We start from the raw sequence: 21,147 nt of genomic DNA on the forward strand, positions 1-21,147 counted from the left end.
AAAGATTAGGCACTAGGACCAGGAGAAGTGATGAATAACTGAATGACTGGGTCTATCCCATAAGTGGGAGAAGAAAAGAGGAAGGAAGGAAGGAAGGAAGGAAGGAAGGAAGGAAGGAAGGAAGGAAGGAAGGAAAGAAGGAAGGAAGGAAGGGAGGGAGGGAGGGAGGGAAGGAAAACGGATAGGCTCAGTATATTCCTCATCATAGAAGACTCTGATGAGATGGTTTCTGGAGCATATTTGTTATTAGAAGATATAAATAAATTGGCATGCACACGGAAGGCCTGAAAGGATCTCCATCCTTCAAGGAGTTCTAACACACCTTTCTAGAGCAAAGAGAGCATTTATTACAGAAAAGCTGAGTTAGAATTTTTTGTGAACTGTGTTTAAGCATAGCACACAGACCACCAGATGTCTCTGGTGTTGTAACTATTTTCTAGCTCAGGAAAGGTACATCTCTACTGGTCAACTTTAGTGGTACCCTACAGCAGCACCAGGATCTGCCACTTCTTCATCCTAGACAGCAACCTCAACCACTGCTTCCCACTTCCTCCTTCTATGCAGGAACCTGGGTTTATAGAGGTTTCATAATCCAGCCCTTTAGCTATTTCTGCTATCTCATCGGTCACACACCAATCAGGTTGTGCACATCCTATGATCAAGTGGATGATATATGTATATGATGGACTAATTGGAATTCCCAGCCACCATAACTGTCTTACTGCCTATCCAAAGACCAAAGATCCCTGGCCTTAAGTTCCTGCTATTTGATTGGGTTGTAGGACTTGATCAATTGGATTGCATATGAGGAACTTCTTGGAGGTTTGGATTATCCAGCCCCATGTTTTCATTTGCTTGTTATCTCCACCCCCCCACCTCCATATTCCTCCATAATACATTAATTCTCAAACTTGAGACAGAACCTAAATCTGCTGAGTCAGATGGTCTGGGATGGGGCATTAGTAATAAGATCCAGGACAGTGCTAGTGATGCAGTACAGAGGCCTGAATTTCAGGGGGGAAAAATAGACTTGCAGCAGGAAGCACAGAATTCCTGATGGTAGGTACAAGAGCATCTCTACTCATTTTTTTAAAAAAAAATTTACTTTTTAATTATGCGTCCATGATTTACCTAGTTTTTTACAGCTCGGCTTCAGGAATACAATATTTTGACACCAGTCCCACCACCAGCATCTACTTCCCTCCATCAATGTTGCCCCCTGCTCCCAACCTGAATCCTTGACAGGCACATCTTTAAGTTTGGTTGTTGTGGTTTGAAGCTCATGCTTGCAGTATTGTAGGAGTCACTCCTTGAAGTGCTAGTGATGCTAGGTCTGACAGTTCTCAGCCTGATGGTTCAGTGCTCAGGGACCCTTGTTGTGCCAGGGATCAAATTCAGGGTATTGCATATTCTGGGATTCAGCCATATCCCAAGAGCCATATTGTTTTTTGAATACCAGTTAATAGCTCATGCCTCTGTTTAAAGAAGTAGAGGGAAAGGATGCAGTGTACTAATAGTTAATATTTATCATGTTTCCATTAAGTGTTAAATATTATTTTTTCATTTTTTATAATTTTATTTATTATGAGAGCAGTTACAAAACTTTTGGGTCTAAGTCTCGGTCATACAATGAAACACCCATACCTTCATCAGTGCCTATTCTCCACCACCAAAAACCCCAGTATACCTCCATCCCACACCCTCCCCCTACTTGTGGGGCAGATGATTTCCACATTACTCTCTCTCTACTTTGATTATATTCAATATTTTGACACCAGACCCATCATTATTATTTGGGATTTTACCCCAACACTCAGATCTGCTAAAAAGGCAACAGTAGACAATTTATTTTCTATTGCTGGTTATGAATAACTTATGATGTCACACTGCTGCAGTAGTGGCGGCGTGATTTTGAAATTCCGAAATTTTAGCGATTAAATCTGGAGGGATTTCTGCCAAAACCTGCTGGGTTTCATGATTTTTTCCAGAGTCTCTGTGATCATGGCTGTTAAGCAGCTTGATCAGGAGCCAGAGAGGCCATTTGTGGGCGGCAACATGGGGTCTAATTGGGACAGGGAGGAAAGGGCTAACTCCACCCTCATCCCATGGGGCCCTGCATGTCTTGTCACTGCAGGCCCAATCCTGACTGTCCAGTGGCCTCTGGAGGATGGCAACCACCAGGCCGCTAGGGGGATCAGGCCAAGGCACAAAACCTATTCACACCTAGGGTGGCCCATTGTTGGTAACCTACTGCAGCGACCAGATACATTTCTGCCAAAAGCTGCTGGGTTCCGAGATTTGTTTCTGAGTCTCTGGGATCATGACCAATAAACGGCTTGATCAGGAGCCAGAAAGGCCGTTCGTGGGTGGCGACTCGGGATCTCGCTGGGGTGGGGAGGAAAGGGCAGGCTCCACCTCCATCCTGTGAGGCCCCGCATGTCTTGTCACTGCGGGCCCAAACCTGACTGTTCAATGGCCTCTGGAAGATGGTGGCCACCTATGGGGAGCAGGCGAGGGACAGCACCCTTTCCCCCCTGGGGTGGCTCGGCAACAGTAACCTACTGCGGGATCTGGATGCATTTCTGCCAAAAGCCACTGGGTTTTGAGATTTTTTTCTGAGTCTCTGGGATCATGGCTGTTAAGCAGTTTGATCAGGAGCCAGAGAGGCCGTTTGTGGGCAGTGACTCGGGGTCTCGTTGGCACAGGGAGGAAAGGGCTGGATCCACCTCCATCCCATGAGGTCCCATGTGTCTCGTCAATGTCGGCCCAAACCTGACTGTCCAATGGCCTCTGGAGGATGTAGGCCACTGGGCTACCAGGGGGAACAGGCCAAGGCACAAAACCTATTCCCACCTGGGTTGGCCCAGCACCGGTAACCTACTGCAGGGACCGGACGCATTTCTGCCAAAAGCCGTTGGGTTTCGAGATTTGTTTCTGAGTCTCTGGGATCATGGCCATTAAGCAGTTCGATCAGGAACCAGAGAGCCATGCCTCCCATTATATAGCTGAGCCAGAGGTGGTTTGTGGGTGTGTCTCCCACCTACCTAGCTTTTGTCCATTTACTTTCTTGGTAAAGTTTGCCCCAATTTTTGGGATCTGGCCAGAGGCACAGCAGCAATTTTGGGGTATCTGAAAGTCTGACAGTGTCATCAGGCTGCTGATGCACTCGCCTCACAGGTACAGATTGACCTGCTGGTGGCACCATACCCCCCTAAGTGTTAAATATTAAAGTCTTAAGTGTTCAAAGTTTCCTTTATGTGTTCTAAATAATTTATTTACACGGACTTTAAAAAATAGTCGCAGCAAATTATGAAGCAGCATATTATATTATCTGTTTTATAATTGAGGAAACAGACTTAAGATGAGGAGGAAAGTGACCCTAATTTAGTGGATATTAAAAGGCTGAACTGGGATTCAAATCAGATGATCTGGCTGCTGCCAGCCTGCCATTTGGACTTTTCCTTATTTAAGACAAACGCATACATATTGCACCTATAACTGGTTAACCCCAGTCTCCTGTATGGTAGAAAATAAACTCAATTCCTACATTCATTCTGTTCATCTTTGCTTTAATTTCCCACTTCGTCTAAGTTCTTCTCTTGTCTGCATCTTACTCTTTGTCAATCTCAGTCAGGAGCATGGCTCTTTTCTATGAAATTCCTTTCACCTTCCCAACCCTGGGGTGTTCTTGGCTGAACTCAATGTCACTGCAGATGGGAAATGGGGTGGGATGATCTTTCTGGACATCAAAGTCAAGTCTTAATGTATTACAAAAGAAACATCTGCTCATGGGAAATAGAGGGGAGTGGGAAATCTCAGAAGAGCTATAACATAAAAAAGAAGTCTCTCTTTACCTACAATTGATTCTTTAAAAAAATTTTTTTTTCATTAAATCACTGAGAGTACTATTGATTCTTGAAGGGAGCATACGCTGCCATCACAGAATATGCCAATTGGCACATGCATTATTTTGAAATAAAGGCAGTCAAGACCCAGCAAACTCAGGAAAACTTCTTTTCTGTCTTAACTGCTAGATGAACTTCAAACCGGTTGAGAATATGGAAGACTGGTGGAGAACTTATTTTTTATATATGAGGGTTGGGTTTGATCCCATACACAGAAAACAAAAAAAAGAATTTAGAAAAGAGGTCTCTTTTGAGAAAAAAGCAACCAGCCACCATCTCTCCCATCAGAGAGTCGTTGACTGACAAGCATCTGTTTACTGAACACTTGCTCTTCTCATAGCCCTGTGAATTGTTTTCCTCCCTTCTGATATCCCAGATCCTATTCCTTTCCTTAGTTCAGGATGCCCACTGTCTTTGTATCAAATTAAATTATTTTTTCCCTTTCATTATTCTGTATTCTATAATTTAATTATTAACCCAACCAAAAAACTTAGAAGGAAAAAAAAATTCTGCCCTGACAATTTCAAATCTTGCTTCTCTTAAACTGGAATCATCATTACTAATAATTTCATGTAACAAAGAAAGTAAACATTTGTTATTTGGCACCCCTTAGGACAAAGAGGATCCAAGCATCTGCATTGTTTTTTCACTCTTGGAATCTCCCTGCCCTGTTCTCTCCCTGAGCTCCATTCTCTTGCTATTTAATGGGGTCTTCCAGCTTTCCCTCCCTGTGATTTTCCCCATCTCCTGAGACCTTTCTCATTTTCATAGTCCTTGGACTCTCTGTGTCTTCATCTTTTTCTTCTAGACCTTTCCCTGTCTTTTAAATATTTATCCAGCTAGATGTTTGCTAAACAAAAGACAGCTTCTCTTTCAGAAATCATTAGCTGCTACCTCTTTTTTTTTCTTTTTAATAATGTAGGAGTTCTGCTATTTGTTCAGCCATTGATTAAGCTGATTGAATTGGGCATGAACTCCACATTACTTTTTTTTTTTAAATTGTATCATCGTGAGGTAGAGTTACAAAGCTTTCATGTTTGAGACTCAGTCATACAATAATGAAGCATCCATCCCTCCATCATTGCACATTCTCCACCACCCACATCCCAGTCCTCACCCTGCCTCTATGGCAGACAATTTCCGCAATACTCTCTCTCTCATTTTGGGCATTATGTTTCGCTTGAAATTTCCCACCACCGTTCAAGCCTGCCTGCCAGGGGCAGATGCTATATAATTTATTTTCCATTGCTCAATTTGAATATCATGAGAGCTCACATGGCTGCAATTATAAATGTAAATTTCTAGATTGTAAATGGTTGGGTTCCAGAGACATCTCTGTATGGCAGAAAATCATCTTGGGATTCAAGTGGAAGTCTTTGGGCCAGGGCTGTTGGTGCGCTAAGATGGTGCCAAGAGGCAAATTATGGGTGTGACAGCCAGTCTTCTGGGCAGATGGGGACCCCGGAAGGGACAGCCGAGGTCCTCTGCTACCATGTGGCCTGGAGATTCAGTCCTGGAACCCGCAAACCTGGATCTAGATTGTGGAAGCTCTTGGTCACCAGGATTCCATCTGGAGTAGGTCCCCACCTACTGCACCTGCTTTATTTGGGGTGCCCTGATAAAATTGGCCTAGTATGGGGCCCAGAGAGATCTCTGGTGCTGGTGGTGTCTTCTGGGACTCACTGCTGTGTCTCTGAGCCAGAGCTGTTGGTTCTGCTGCCACTTCTTAAAGTAACAACCCATCTTGCCTCTATCCTCTTTCCTACCTCTATCATAAATGGCTAAAACATGGTCTCAGCCCTAGAGGTCTTTTAGCAACATAATAGGTACAGATGTCCTGGAAAGATGTCAAGAGTATAAAAAAGTAAATGTGTAAGACATGAAGAAGGAATAAACTGGTGAGCGCCAGTGATTTGTGTTCCATCTCATTTGCGTTCATAATCATGATAAACATAGAGATAATAGCTGAACATTGTTTGTGTCAGGTATCATGTTACATTGATTATGGGATAGAATTGGTTCAATGACCTTTCAGATGACAAGTACTTGGTACATGCGAACAGTTCTCTGCCTGCTTGGAGATGGCATCACTTTAATTTTTTACCAATGAGAAGCACAGTAGAACTTTTAGGAACTTTCTCTGCTAGAGTTAGGTTTGTCTTCTAGTCATGCTCCAAGGTTCATACTCTTAACTGGGGCTTCCTTAAGCCTCCTGTCTTTTCTAATCATTTGACTTTCTTTCCCAGATGCCCAGGATCATGTCAGCTTTCACAAGTTGAGGGGCTTTGATCAGGGGAGAGGGGGGTCTATCACACTGATCACCCTGTATTCTGAGAGTCAGACATCATGGCTTGTTTTATGAATGTTAAGCTGAATTTTGTGAAATTACCAATATTTGACATTTTTACACATAAAAAAAAGACAATTTCATATGACTCAACCCCATTCAAAGTGATGAATTTTCAGTGAATCTGCCTGTTTTTCTGTGTGGACCAGAATTTTTAGACAATCATACTGTTTTCCTGCCAGAGGATTTAGTGGGTGAGAGAGGAGAGAGAGAGAGAGAGAGAGAGAGAGAGAGAGAGAGAGAGAGAGAGAGAGAGAGAGAGAGAGAGAGAGAGCGCTTTAGGAATGGCCAAACTGACCAAATGGCCAAACTGTGAGATATCAGTGAATCCCTTCTCCCCTTTTGCTTTCTGGTGGCTCCAATGTTCTCTGTGGGAATCTATTTAGTGAAATATTTTCTCTACTTTTTCAGTACTGACACACTACATCAAGACAAAGGATAGCAGCAAGTACTCTAAAATCCTTTTCGCCACAGAGTTGAAACCTCCCTGAGTTTTGTGAACACTCAGGACTGATTGTGACAGACCATGAAAGTATTTTCCTGTGGCAAAATTTTCCATATGTGAACCATTAACCCCCACATGCTGCTTTTGGTCAGAATTAGGCTTACCTCAAGTTGGTCAGATATTCTCACAGTGGCTTCAAAAATGAACAAAAAGTTTTCTATCTTCTCTTTTCTCCATGTACCACTCTCTTTCTCTCTTCAGCTTCTTAGTCAGTGGGTAAGATCCACAAGGTCTCCCCTTTCTCATCTCTCATTCAATTTTCTACTTGTTATGAGTTGGCTCCTCTCTGCTGTCTGTGTTGAAACTATCCTTGCCAGGCCTGTAATGACTTCTTGGTTACTAAAAACGAAGAGAAACTATTTTTCCTGTTCTTTCTCTCAACTCTTGACAATAACAGGCATTGTCTATTACAAATTTATGTAAAATGCTTCACTCAAACTCTTGCATGCAAGACTAAGTGCCTGCGGTACTATCTTCAACCCTGTTCTTCAATCTTGTCACGATTGACATAGAACAAGGGTGATCTTTCGTTTCAAATGATCTACTGTTATGTTTGGGATAAAATACTGATTTCTGAACTTGACTGACAATGCTGTACATGATTTGAACAATTTTCCTTTCCTGCCTCTCACTGTACTCATTAGCCAACCTGAATATACATGAAGTGCTCCCACCTCTTGGACTTGCAGGTATTCTTTCTCTTTTCTCTAGCTCAGGAGTTCATGTTCATGCTTAGAGCCTAACTGGAGATATTGCTATTCAAGCCTCTTATGGGAGACACATGGGACTTTTATGGAGGACTTATGGGAGGCTTATGGGAGATTGGATTGTATCCTATCTAAAAAACTTAATAGCACCCGACATTTATTCCGACAACATTTTCTGCTCTCATTTAGAAGATAGGAAAGCAATGAGAATGTGTGTTGATGGTAGGGGAGCAGAGGAGTCAGAGAATCCCAAGAGTCTTATTCTTTGCTTCTCATATACTCTTCTGGTATGATCTGTGGAAACTACTCAGGGAACCCAGGCCTCCTAGAATACACCAGCTTCCTCTTTGTATCCATTAGTAAATGATTCATTACCCATGTCATAAATAAAGGAGTCAGTGCAGGCCTGGTATTGTGGAAACTGTCTAGTCACTCAGGGTATTGGTTACTCTCTTGACCAGGTGGAAGACTGTTTTGGGCCAGGCGTTCAATGTACACTCAAAGCATTTGCCTTGGAGACATTTTCGCACTCTAGAATTTAACAACTGGTCACTGGTGTTAAGGGGATGACTTAAGATACAGGCCAGGAGAAACTGAATGCGTAGTGGAAAAACTTCAAAGGCCAACAACAACAAAAAAAGAACCAACTGTATGGGGAACAGATAGTTGAGTTGAACATTAATGGTAATCTCATACACATAGGGTCAATGTTTTCAGGGGATATAGTAGTTTAATTAGATAAGATCAAATGGTCTCTTTAAGAACTTTCAAAAAAGATATTTTAATTTATTTTACAAGATAATTAGAAATACCTGTCATATAATATTTTCTCAGTTCTCATTAGATGCTTGTATGATATACTTTGTGATTCTTATTTAATTTTCACAACAGCCCATCTGTAATAGGAATTCTTATTATTTCTTATTATTTCAATATCACAGATAAGCAATTAAGACTCACAAATTTTAAGTATGATCAGGGTCATTAAACAAATAAGGAGAAATTCAAAGCTCTATGCCTTTTCCATCCATGCTTTTTCCTAATCTAATCATAACCATGCTTTCCTTGTTATAACCCATTTTTCCAAATCAGCACTTGAGAAACACAATTTTTAAAAATGACTTTTTCCAATATTTTGGTTTGTTTGGGAGGCCACCACAGCTGTAGTTAAGGCTTGTTCCTGGTTCAAGGATCATTTGTGATGGAGGTTGGGGACTGTATGAAGTGTCCATATACAAGCAAGCACTCTACCCACTGTACTGTCTGTCTCCACAACCCTTCCTAGTTAAGTGGCACTCTGAAAGATTTAATTTTTAAGTTAAGCAAGAGGGTGAAATAAAGTATTTTGTTCTTTCTGGAACACGCAGTTACTATACATTTTGGACAAAATGAAATTTGGGTGGGGTCTTTTACCCAACAGCTATGCTAGGCACAGCTGTTGTAAATATGTATGTGTTATACAGAAGTTGTGTCTGTACAACATTATACGTATAAATATTGATGGACTGCAATGGGGGCAAGAGGGATAGTTGTGATCTGCACAGAAAGATGAATTTTATATAATGTGAAAATTCACAAGTGCTTACTCTTTCCTATAAAATTAATAATAAACTAAAGGGAGTCTTCAGGGAACACTTTGAATCAGAAGGAATTGCTGGACACACTAAGAATGTCTGGAGTCTGGTTACTAATTCAGACACATTTATTGCCTCTCAGTCTTCCTTTACTCCTCCTCTGTTATGTTTGCACTGTTTCTTGAGTTCTTACAGCAAAACAGTACTTTTTCTAAGAACTTTACATATGATATCATTTAATTTTCATACAACCTCATGAAAAGTATGGCTTTTCTCTTCAATTGACAAAGAAATCAAGGCTCCTAACATTTAGTAACTTGCCTCAGTAACATCAGATGGAGGAAAACGGTAGAGGTAGAACCCCACCCCAGCATCTTTCTGGTTCTAGAACTTCACCACCATGTTATACTGTTCACTCTGCTTTTTCTGTTCTTGTTTCTCAGGGACAGGATGAGAACTTCCGTCAATGTTGTGGGTGACTCCTTTGGGGCTGGGATTGTCTACCACCTCTCCAAGTCTGAGCTTGATTCCATTGATTCCCAGCACCGAGTGCATGAAGACATTGAAATGACCAAGACTCAATCCATTTATGATGACATGAAGAACCACAGGGAAAGCAACTCTAACCAATGTGTCTATGCAGCACACAACTCTGTCATTGTAGATGAGTGCAAGGTACCTTACTCATTCATGGATATTGAGACCTGTATATAATAGTGCATGCTCATCTCTTAATTCAAAAGTCCTGCATGTATTATTGCCACATTAATTTTTTCTAAGGAATCATGTAACCCAAGCTTTTATGAGTCCTAGACATCTAACTATCTAACATGACATAAAATCAACATACCTAACAATAAAGGAGGCAATAAATTCACCCCTGTGATGTAAATCAGTCATTCTTATTCCCTAATTCACCCACTTCACTAATTTGATTGGTTTTCTTGAATATTTTGCCGAAGACTTTGTAGTTTCTATAGTTTACTGGATTTTAAATTTCCCATTCTTCTAGCTAAATACCAAGATAAATACTCAACCATTTAACTCATAGCACAAGTATTCTTTCTTGCTGTATATCACATATTGGTTTTTAAAAAGTATTCCTGTAACTTTGCACAGCTCTATTTTTCTTAAATATTTTGTGGTAAAGAGTAACTTTTGACTTGGCAATCACTTTACTCCAAAATGGAAAGCCATTCAAGTAATTATCCTTTGGGAAAATTTTTCATAAATTTGTTATTTTGAAGCACTGCATCTCACACACTGCCCAACAGTGCCATCTTTCCTGAAGCATGGATGTTCTGGACTCTTCCAAGCTAGCTATTGGGTGCTAATTTTCAAGCTTATTTGGTTCTGTCTAGCCCCCATTGTAACTAATCTGACATTGTCAAAGACAGAGTATCATGACCAGAGTGAAGCAAACTTGAAGAAACCCTGGCAGGTGAGCAGAATTAGCTCTAGTGGTTGGGTTCCTAGAATGGTCCCAGGCAGCAATGGAGAAATAATACAACTTAATTAATATATTTAATACCTTTTTGATTTGTGTTGACAATACCTCATTTAATATTTCATTTCATTTCTTTCCTTGTTACCATGGTTTCTGCCAGGCAACTAAGGATGAATCAGAAAAATTTTACTACTAGACCGGAATATAGGTTTAGCATTCTCATGGACCAATTATAATCTCTTGTTTATCCCATCTCTATCTACATGTGTGGTAACTAGGACTTTGATATAAATCAAAGAGGGACCCTGCCTATCCACAGTCACTTGTATGTTAATTATTTAACTCTTCTTAGAATTGATACAAGTTATTAAAAATTTAGGTGTACCTAAAGAGTGAATTCCTTTCTCCCAGAAAGTTCATGTGACCTATAAATCTGCATGAATGTGCTATCGAAATGTTAGTCATACCCCATAAAAATATAAGTGAATCAACAAGTGTCAACATTTCCACAAATTGGCTTTATGTTTATTTTATTAGCATTTATTGTGTGCCTTGTAGGATTTAGTTAAGTGTTCCTATGGCTCCTTATGTTTTGGTCATTCATCAGAATTTTATTGATTCCCATTATGTATAAAGTCCTAAATTTGGTTCTGGGGACAGCAAGAAAAATGTATAATTTTGTAGTAAAGACAATTTGAATCCAAATGACTACCATACCAGGAAAATAGTAGTACAAAATAAAGTAAAATCCCATATATATTTTTAGATCTCATGATTTTTTACAGAAAGAAGTGTAGTGACTCATTGACTATACAGTGTAGTTATATTGGAGTTTCTCAACAGAGTTCTTGATATTGGAGAATATGGCCGAGTTAAGACTTCCTGGATTTTTTTTTAGTCGATGCTCTGAGAATGTTCATTAAATATTTCACTCCTTTTCAAGATGCTCTCTTTTGACTATGTAGACCCTACGCTTTGTTTCAGAGAATTTCATGCTAGACATTTCCATAGATAATGTCTCACTCCCATCCAACCACCTCCAAACTCAGTGAATTAACATTTAGATGGCCAAATGGTCCAACTGACCAAGGCTTGGAAATAATGAAATGGCCATATTAGTTTAAGAATGATTTGAACTGTTTGTGTTTTTCAAAGAAGCGATTGGGTTCAGCTCAGTGAAAAACAGTTTGTCCTCAACCTTTGCTAGAGAGACAAACTAAACAATTAACTGAGTTGACTCAGATGCATGAGGAGACCATCAGGGCTATAGAGAGGAATTTACATATTTTCCAATATATCTGAGTCTGCTTGCGCTTGCATTTAAACAACTTTTTGGTCCATTTCAATCTCACTCTTCAAAACTGAAGTGGGGGACATCAATGCTTACTGTCCGGTACCTTCCCCTTCCTACTTTTTGAAAAATTTTTATTAGTGAAACACCATGAGGTACAGTTGTAGACTTACAAATTTTTGTGCTTGGGTTTCAGTTATACAATAATCCATACCCATTCCCCCACCAGTGCCCATTCTCCATCATTTGCATTTTTTTTTAATTATTGCTAGTGAAACACCATGAGGTACAGTTGTAGATTTACAAATTTTTGTGCTTGGGTTTCAACTGTACAATGATCATGAGAGGGATACTGGGACCCCCTTCCTACTTTTATCTTACCAAGGTCTGGGGGCAGAGAGTAGTAGGGTAATGGATTAGAGAATAGAGTCTCAACTACTTTTGACCCAGCTTGAAAAAGAAAATGCAGAGCAAAAGCAAAAACAAAATGCTGCTATCCTAGTTACTTGTGAAACACTGATCCCAGGCTTTCAATAAACAAAAGCAAGTGAGCAAACAAAAACATGCCACCAATGCCATCTAGTTTTCTAAAGGCACCCTACCATGATTTATAACTTTTTGCTGCTGTTGATCTAGGTCATCTCTGAAAGCCAAATAGACACACTGAAGGGCAGTCTTTAGTGGCTTTCTTCAGGCAAACAATGTGGCCCTGATCTTTGCTGACAGTTCACTGAAGGGGAAACAAATTTGCTGCAACTCTGGTCAAAACTTTCACCACTACAAGCATCGCTTTGTCACCTTGGACTTTATTTTCAGACTCTTGCCTTGTAACAGTAGTTTGAAGTTATTCGATAGCTTTTGAATTTTAATCAAAGTAACTGCATGTGGATATGGTCATTGCTTGCTGCATGGTCATTGGGAAACTGTGTGGGGGCCAATGGAGATGTGGGGAATGAATGTGTGGGTTCTATTTTTATTTGATTGGTTTGTGAAGGACACTTGGTTTTCCATTCCTAGCATGTTGTGTTTGTTCATAGTGCATGGGTTTCACTTCCACTGGGTAAGAAGGTCAGATTTATTTTCAACATTGCTGCATTTGTCATGTCTCCATATTCTAATGCTTCCATAAATCCAGTCTCTCCATTATGTGGAATATCAGTCGTGGGTTTAAATTTGCACATGACGTTGAGGACAGACAGATAGAAGGTAAGCTAGGAAAATTACTTAGATGTGGAGGGGAAAACCTCCTGTTCTGTGTAAAGGTTCAGTTTACTTAGAGCCATGGACACATAATTTGTTAGCCTGGTGGTTATATTTGGTCATAAATTGCATGAAATAATTTAGAGGAACCTTGTCACTGATCTCAAACTTTCTTTTCTTTTCAAATGTTTTCAATTAAATTTTTGGATAGCTTATTTGGTAGAGCCAAACCACCATGATATTTTTAATTTAACAATTGGACTTGTATACAATCTCTGGTATTATTGAAACTGAACCTTTCACATGCATGAGTACAACTAGCTGCCTAGTTCTAGAATTTTTTTTTCTCTGTGGTTGTATGGAGTAGCACAAAGGAAGTATTTTTTTTAGAAATGCATTATTGTGTGATGGATCTATGGATAGTCAGATACCCCACAACCCTAAAAGCATAGCAGAAGTTATTCCCTAAATGGAAAATGTCTCTAGTCACTTGTTACCCACATATAAAGCAATATATATTTGTTTTAATGTTTACAAGTCAGTGGTCCAAAGCAAGACTAGGTTAAAATCGGTTTGGAAGGAACCATATTTAGAGCTAATATTTAAACTGGATCTAGTAACCCAGGTCCAGTGCTGCTCCACATACCCATGGGGTGGTTTTCTGGTTCGTGGCTTATGAGCTGGATGCTGATAATAATTACTTGCAGGTAACTCTGGCAGCCAATGGAAAGTCAGCCGACTGCAGTGTTGAGGAAGAACCTTGGAAACGTGAAAAATAAGGATATGACTCTCAGCAAAATCTTGAATAAACTCCCCCCCAGCGTATCTTATGGTAAATGAGGATATAAACAAGCTTTCTTTAAAAAAGGAAAATAAAATACCTATATTTCTATGTTTACTTATTCTGTTAGCTGAGGCTTAGTGGATCTGTGGTGAGCCAGTGATAGGCACGGTGCTGTGTCTTTGCCAAATAATGCTTCATAACCATCTAATGTTCTCACTTGTATTACTGTTTGAATGGATGCTGCTGGAGAAATCAGTTTGAATGGAAGATGCATTCTTGCCAGCTTCCCTTTTTCTCTCAAGATGCAGAAACTCGGATGCTCTTTTCCCAGAGGACACGACCTAAGTCGTTCAGTGCACTCTGGGGAGAGTATGTATTCTTTCAAGCACTCTCCATGCCTCGCCATGGAGCATACAAGAGGTTCTGCTTGAAGCCTTTAGAATAATTTTCCCTTAAAGATTCTGTAGTATTTGCCCATGTGTTTGTTAAAAGCAAGCACCTATCTTAGGGAACTCTGGCGATTTGTCTTTAAAAAAAAAAAAACTTTCAAAGAGAGTTTAGTGGGAAGCATCCTCTTAAAGAGCTGATTATGGAACAAAGTCTGCTCCACCTTCTCACATTTATGGGATTAATAATTGAAATTTCTGTTTGCTTTTAATTGACTCCTGATTTGATCCTTTTTAAGAAGTGATTTGCATATGCCCCTTTATATATTGAGAAAAGTAAAGGTACAGAGCCAGCCTACATTTTCATCCCATTCAAATTGGTTGATGTTTGGTTTGCATTTTCCTGCCATCATGAAATCAAGTGAGGTTATTTGATCAATGCTTCATAAAATTTTTGTTTCTAACAGAAAAGTTTGTTTTAGCCTTCTCATTATTTCATACATACTATCATTGAATCTGGAAACCTAATCATTTTATTCTCCACACATGGAGGAAAGTTTTGTTGACTTTGCCCTTTTTAGTACTATCTCTTGATGAAACAAAAAACAAACTGGTAATTTGTATAGAACTTTGTGTTATATTCTATCAAAGCACATTAATCATTTGAAAGCAGAGCCAATTTTCCTCCCTGCTCTTCTCTGAAAAAAGACAGAAAAATGAACAAAATCCCAGAAAGATGGCATTACTAAGTCAAGACCACTGGAAGGTCAAGATGACCTTGAACCTGAAGTGAAAATGAAAGACGGCTCCTCACAACTCAGATGGAGTCTTTTCGAGGCTGTGAAAGTTGGAAAGAATACATAATGTACTTGGAATTAGCACAATGTCTTGCATGCTATAGACACTCGATGAATCCTGAATAATTGATTATGCGAGCTAAATTTTTCAATGTCTCTCGTATCATTTTCTATCACATAACACAGTATTTTTGTATAGTTGCTGGGCTTGGGAGTCTGCTGAGGACATGAGCATGAATCACTAAGAAATAAAGCACATTTGGCTCCAAGGAGTATGTAGACCTTGTCTACTTGGGATTAGAGTGGTTATCTGAGGCCAGAACATGGACCCTGGGAGATTCATGATGAGTCATAAAGTCCAGATTCTTCAGAGAAAGGGTGTTTATGGTCATCATGTACCCTTTATTGCCTCTTCCTTGATTCCTTCTGACCACTTTTTTAATCATACGACTTTATATCACATAAGAGACATGTAACCCCACCTTTTATCATAAACCATAGTTAATTTTAGACAAGGATCACTATTGAGCAGTATTAAGAATCTCTTTTTTTCTTTTACTTAATAAGATTGGTCTTCATTTTCATCATTTAAGCAGTTAACAGGGGGACCGAGAGTGTTTGGAAGGGTACTAGTGGAAAACGCATTCTTTATGACAGATGTTATAGGTCAAGAGGACAGTTCTGGACTTAGCTTTTAAGAACTCTCTTTAAATGGTGCTCAGAAGTGCATTTTTTTCTGTTAATTTTTGTTTGTTTGTTTGTTAGTTATGAGAAGAAGGTCTGAGGCAAGGTGTGTAGGAACTTGTCTTTGTTTTTAGAAGCCATTGTAGCCCTGGTACATGCAATCATGTTTCTTGAAGGAATGGTCCCCGTCTTCTCTTCCCAGGACTGCCTACAAATCTTCTAGGTTTACTTTGTCTTTAACTCTTGACTAGTTATCCAGATAACCTGTAAATATATGAGGGTATAGTGTATCGAGAAGAGACAAGAGCCATGGCTTAATAAAGCAGGATTTTCTAGTTTGAAATAGAATACACTAAGTTTCATGAGACTACCTATAGGATATTACACTTATCTGGGATGTCAATAAATTACATCATGAAAAAAAATTTTAATTCAATTTATCTGAAAATTCAGGATGTGCACAGAGCTGACATGTTACAGTGCCCTGTGGTATTTTAGTTCTCATTTGTTCTTCTCATGCCATGACCTTTGGGGGTTTCTTTGCCCAGCATATGTGCCATAAGGAGAAAAAATAGATTCAGAGGATACCTCTAACAACCTTCTTTTCCTAAATAGAATATGTATAACCTATAAATTATATGCATAGTTTATAGAAAGAGGTCAAATACAGATGATAATACTTAAAACAATCCATTACTATTTGATGGTGAGTAAATGCTATATTTTCATACAGTTTAGGTAAGTCAGATACATGCATGGCAATTTGTATCAGGGCTTTGGCAGTGCCACTTTGATCGTGTTTCACTCATCCCTTTTAGGAATCAGAATCATTTTAGGAAAAACTTTGGTTACCTACTACAACTCAATAAATTTACTCGAATTGTGAGAACAGTGACATATATGTCTCATGGAAAGGCTTTCCTGTAGACCTGTGAGGCTGTGCCTTCTCTCAAAGAGCACCAGAAATTCTCGGCAATCATCCAAATCACACAGATTCTCAACAGGAGATCTGGACCTGGTAGCTATCAGATACAATTCTTTACTTCCCTTGCATGTGAAAACACAACCTATCACTGCCTGAGGAAATTGACATGTACGGGAAATGACAAACAACTACTTCTCTCAAATACTAGTTAGACTGTATGTTCCTAAAATTTGACTGGTGGAAGCTGAGAAATTTGGGAAAAGTCATTTCAGGGAGATGTATAATTGGTAGGTGATGCCAGGAATACCAACAGTCAGTTGATTAAGATGTATTCGATAATTTTCACATGTGCATGGAGAAGTATGTTATCTGCAAGTCCATCTAGTGGAGAAGCCCTTTCAGAGGTGAATAATTCATCAACAAGATCCGAGAAAAGAAACCCATTTCTGCCATATTTTTTACAAGACCACATTCCCCATTGTTTTCAACAGCGAAATTTACACTACCATATTTCACTCTTGTCAGAATCAAGGTTTCTATCTGTGCTTTATATCCCTTCAAGGACTATAGCAATAAATCCAAATAGGTATGCATTTGCTGAGAATTCTCCATAGTTCAGACTCTCAATAAACAAGTCTCAACAGCTCTTAGCTGACTTGATGACTAAAAGCACTTTGCAGTTACACCCAGTGGAAGTGGCTGCTCTTCAACCCCCAGAGCCACTCAGTTGGTGCTGGTTTTACTTTGCCTATTCTCCAAATGAATTCATATCAAGAAAAAGGAGCACATGATATTTTTCAGCTATTTTTATACTTGCTCTTTGAATAGGAATATTAGGTACTGAAGTCATTCTGAAGTGAGAGTTTTGCGGATCTGTTAGAGAAGATGAATGGTCTCAGTATCTGTGGTAACTTCTGGCTAAAACCCAGGAAAGGGCCACTGAGTGCCAAGCCAGGCAAGTTATACTAGAGGCAGACTGTTCTCCTTGGGTGGAGTGAGTTCAAAGTTGCTCAAGCAAGAGTTGCTTATGATTTTCCTAAATGAAACATCCTTTTTCCCCTTCTTGCTCCTCCTTTTTTTTTTATTATTCTATATATCTTTATTGCTGCTTAAGAGACAATTTGGTAAACAACCATGCAAGTTACCGCAGCTGGTTTTAAAATAGATGACAAAGATTCCTAAATGAATACTATCTAATTTCTTAACATAACATAGATATTTAAGGCAATGACAGAGATGATGAGGAAATAAAAGTTTGGTAGAGGAAACACTCGACTAAGCTTCTGCCCATTTTTAGCTAAAACAAGTCACTTTATACCCAACCCTCATTCCTTTATGTATAGAAAATGAAGAGGTTGGATTTAATGATCAAAGCCTTCTTCCAGTCCTATTATCTGTGTTACTATGATCTCTTTAATTTCTTCTTTATTTAGTTATTCAATACTATAAAAGATAACTTATTTATATTTTAAGTTAAGGGGCCATCAATAATAAATACTCAACTGGGATTCTTCTCCATTGAGGGAAATTATATTCAAACCTCTCTCTTCACTTAATGCTTTACAACCACTTGGAACCTGGCCATGTCATCCATAGTTTGGTGTTTGGGGACATTAGCAGGCACCCTTTCACAAACTGGTCCTTTGCCTATACTCAACTGCCCTTGTAGAACAAGCAATTTGGCACATGAGAAATTGACCGGGAGGGGCCTGGACAATTCCAGAGCCTGACTCAAATTATTGAATCATCCAGGCTGTGCAATAGAGCCCACTTCAAATACCCACAACACACAGTTTTCCCTGGTCCTAATTGCAAACCCAGTATGGGAATTTGGGAGCCATTGGCAAATGTACTTGAACACTCTTATGAAATTGTTTGCAAGACTTACACAATACCAGCAACTGGCTGTAAATACCTTTCCTTGGACTGTGTGCAGACATGCACCACTGTGCACAGGAGGAGCCAGGCCAAGTTCTTGCTCTGAAGAGTTGTGCAGGCAGCTTTGGTGGATTTTAGGTTCAGACTTTCCTCTTGGTTTGCTCTTCTGATGGGCATCACTTCTTATGATTTTCCTAAATGAAATATTCTTTCTCCCCTTCTTGCTCTTTTTTTTAATTTCTACAGGAAAAGTGCTTTCCTACAGAAGCTATCATCTCTCTTTTTATTGCCTTGGGAATATCTAGGGTAGAGAAAATGCCTGGTGTGTTGTTAAGGTGCCTGGGGCTAGTCGTGGACTTTGAACAACTTTTTTTGGTTTTTTATATTGTTTCAGTGGGCCACTATTTTCTTCTTGCTCTGTTAAAACTTTATTTGATCCAAACTTCTGTTTAAAAGATGCAACAGATTTGGTGTATGTTTGTGGGGAGCACCATCCTCTTAGAGATTTCAGTCTTGGGGAGTGAGCTGTAAAGCTGTGTGTTTGTTCACTTTTGCTTTTTAAAATATTGCATCAGTTGCAGTAGACCTAATGCAAAATCATAAAGTACAATTTTTTTTCTTAATAGACCTCTCTAAGAACATTTCAAATGGAAGAGAAGCTCCCAAGTTGTTTCTCTCACTCTAGCTAATATCCAGCATAATTATTTAATTGGTTTTTTTTCTCTTTTGTCAGCCTTGCTTCACCTTCCTACCTCTGAACCAAGTAAACATTTTCATAGTTTTACACATTCTTCTGATTGTTCTACAGAGTTCTTTTGTGCTGAAAATTAAGCCTGCTGGACTAGCCCCCCCAGCTTGGCAGAGTCAGCACTTGACTTAGAGCACAAGTAGCAATGGGATCCCAGTTCCTCTGGAGACTCTCTGGTCCCTGGGGGAAGTGTTGGGGGGTAACAGCTGGTTGTTACCCTTGTCATCATTCCCCACAGACATGGGAGTGATGCAGTCAGAGCCTCGTACCTTCTGGGGCTCCATACCTTCTCATAGCAACCATTCAGCCCGCCTGGAAATGGCCTGCTGCCGATAGTAGGAAAGAAATGTATACATGAATCAAGGAAGTTGGCCTAACACATCTTTGAGATTTCTCCCCCGCAAGGAGCAAATGCTCTGAGATGTCTAATTAGCAAGCTGGCACGCTGCTTGCTAAATCTGTCATAAAAATGACTTTCCTTACTCAGACTCCATTCTTTGGCCTCTGGATTTTATGTCAGTCTAACTCCCTCACTCCTTTCCTGGGAACCTCAGCCTTGCACCTCCATGTTGCACAATACTGATCAGATTGTCTGGTCACAATAGAGATTTGTATATAAAAGACTAATTTTGTGAGGATTTTTATATATTTTTTTTTCTATTTGTTTTCTTTGGCTTGAGGAGAGAGCTGGCAAACTGTGGATCTAATTTGATCTTGCTGCCAGAATATATCTTTGACTTCCTGGTAAGACTCCATGTTACCAGGACGATATATTGCTCTCTGATCAGTATTGCATCCCAAATTCATAAATTCCTCCAGCCCACTCTTACCTTCTTTTTAGAACAAGATTCCAGTCTTCATGGCTATTATTTATAAGGAGCATGAGAAATGTATTTATAGTCCTGGATATTATATGTTTAATATTAATTTAGCCTTTAATATTATAGGTTTGTATCTATTCTTCATAAATTATAAAGAACTCAGTGTAGACTGAATTGATCTATTTAGTATCTGTAATTTTGCAGACGGATATTTTCTTACGGTATTTTCTATATAACCACATATGTGAAATTATAACTAATTAGAGAACACAACATTTTTACAGCAATTTAAAGCTATCACATCTTTCCAGAACATACCACACATTTGAAAAATTTAAGAACCCCATCTCTTGCGATGCTGTGAGCAAAATGACCATAAGACAAATGACTTGCTTAAATCCTTCAGCTGATTAGGATTGGCATTTAAGCAGGTCAGACTTTTAAATTTGGGGAATGGAGGTGCATGCTAATTCGTTCTTTTAAACACCAGACCTTGTTGTCCAGCTGAGCATTCTAATTTTGCCTTTCTCTAAGAAGATGGAAAACAACATGGCAATAGTGATATTATTTCTCTATCAGAATTCCCCAGGCCTTCCTAATTAGTTACATGAAATTTAGCATAGAAAAATTTGACTAGCAGAGACTGAGGGTGAGCACCCAGAAGCAAATCAGAACAGATTTGTTGCTGTTCTTTCTTGCCAAGCAAATTGGCAGCAAAGGTCGTGTTGTTTTGTGGATTGATCACATATTTTTAGGAAAAGAAATGTATTAGTATCAGCAATGAAGCAATATTCTGTCACTGGGGCTGATTCTGGCAGCTTAGAGTTACACTGAAATTGCTTAGAAGCAGCCCAGGTAGATTCTGTCCTCAGGTGAATAACAATCTATGTAACTTCCCCCGAAAAGGAAAATCCAAGAGTCACTGCAAAGACAAGGGAGTCTTCCTCCCGCCAAACATGTTTTCTGAAGTGGTTGTGGAGCTAGTATTTTTGCCATATTTGAAAAATAAATAGATACATAGAAAATATATACTGGTAAGTTGGAACCTGCTCCTTGATAAGCAAACAGATTAGATGTGCCCTCATCTGGCAACACTGTGTCAGTGGTTTTCAAGTACGGATAGCTGTCAAAGCATGGTGTTCTTATAT

The 21,147-nt window shown here is 39.3% G+C and overlaps 1 protein-coding gene across 2 annotated transcripts in view; it reads left to right on the forward strand.

Annotated features, from left to right (window-relative positions):
• SLC1A2 (solute carrier family 1 member 2) overlaps positions 1-15,215 on the forward strand; it is a 160,569-nt gene extending 145,354 nt beyond the window's left edge. For both annotated transcript variants that reach the window (XM_056136107.1, XM_056136111.1), the window contains exons 10-11: positions 9,482-9,713; positions 13,684-15,215. In XM_056136107.1, coding sequence (XP_055992082.1) covers positions 9,482-9,713; positions 13,684-13,755 — 304 coding nt within the window. In that variant the 3' untranslated portion in view covers positions 13,756-15,215. The remainder of the gene's footprint in view (positions 1-9,481; positions 9,714-13,683) is intronic.
• The last annotated feature ends 5,932 nt before the right edge of the window (positions 15,216-21,147 follow it).

This window comes from Sorex fumeus, unplaced genomic scaffold (assembly GCF_029834395.1).
Source record: "Sorex fumeus unplaced genomic scaffold, SorFum_2.1 ptg000007l, whole genome shotgun sequence".
NCBI classification, from domain to species: domain Eukaryota; kingdom Metazoa; phylum Chordata; class Mammalia; order Eulipotyphla; family Soricidae; genus Sorex; species Sorex fumeus.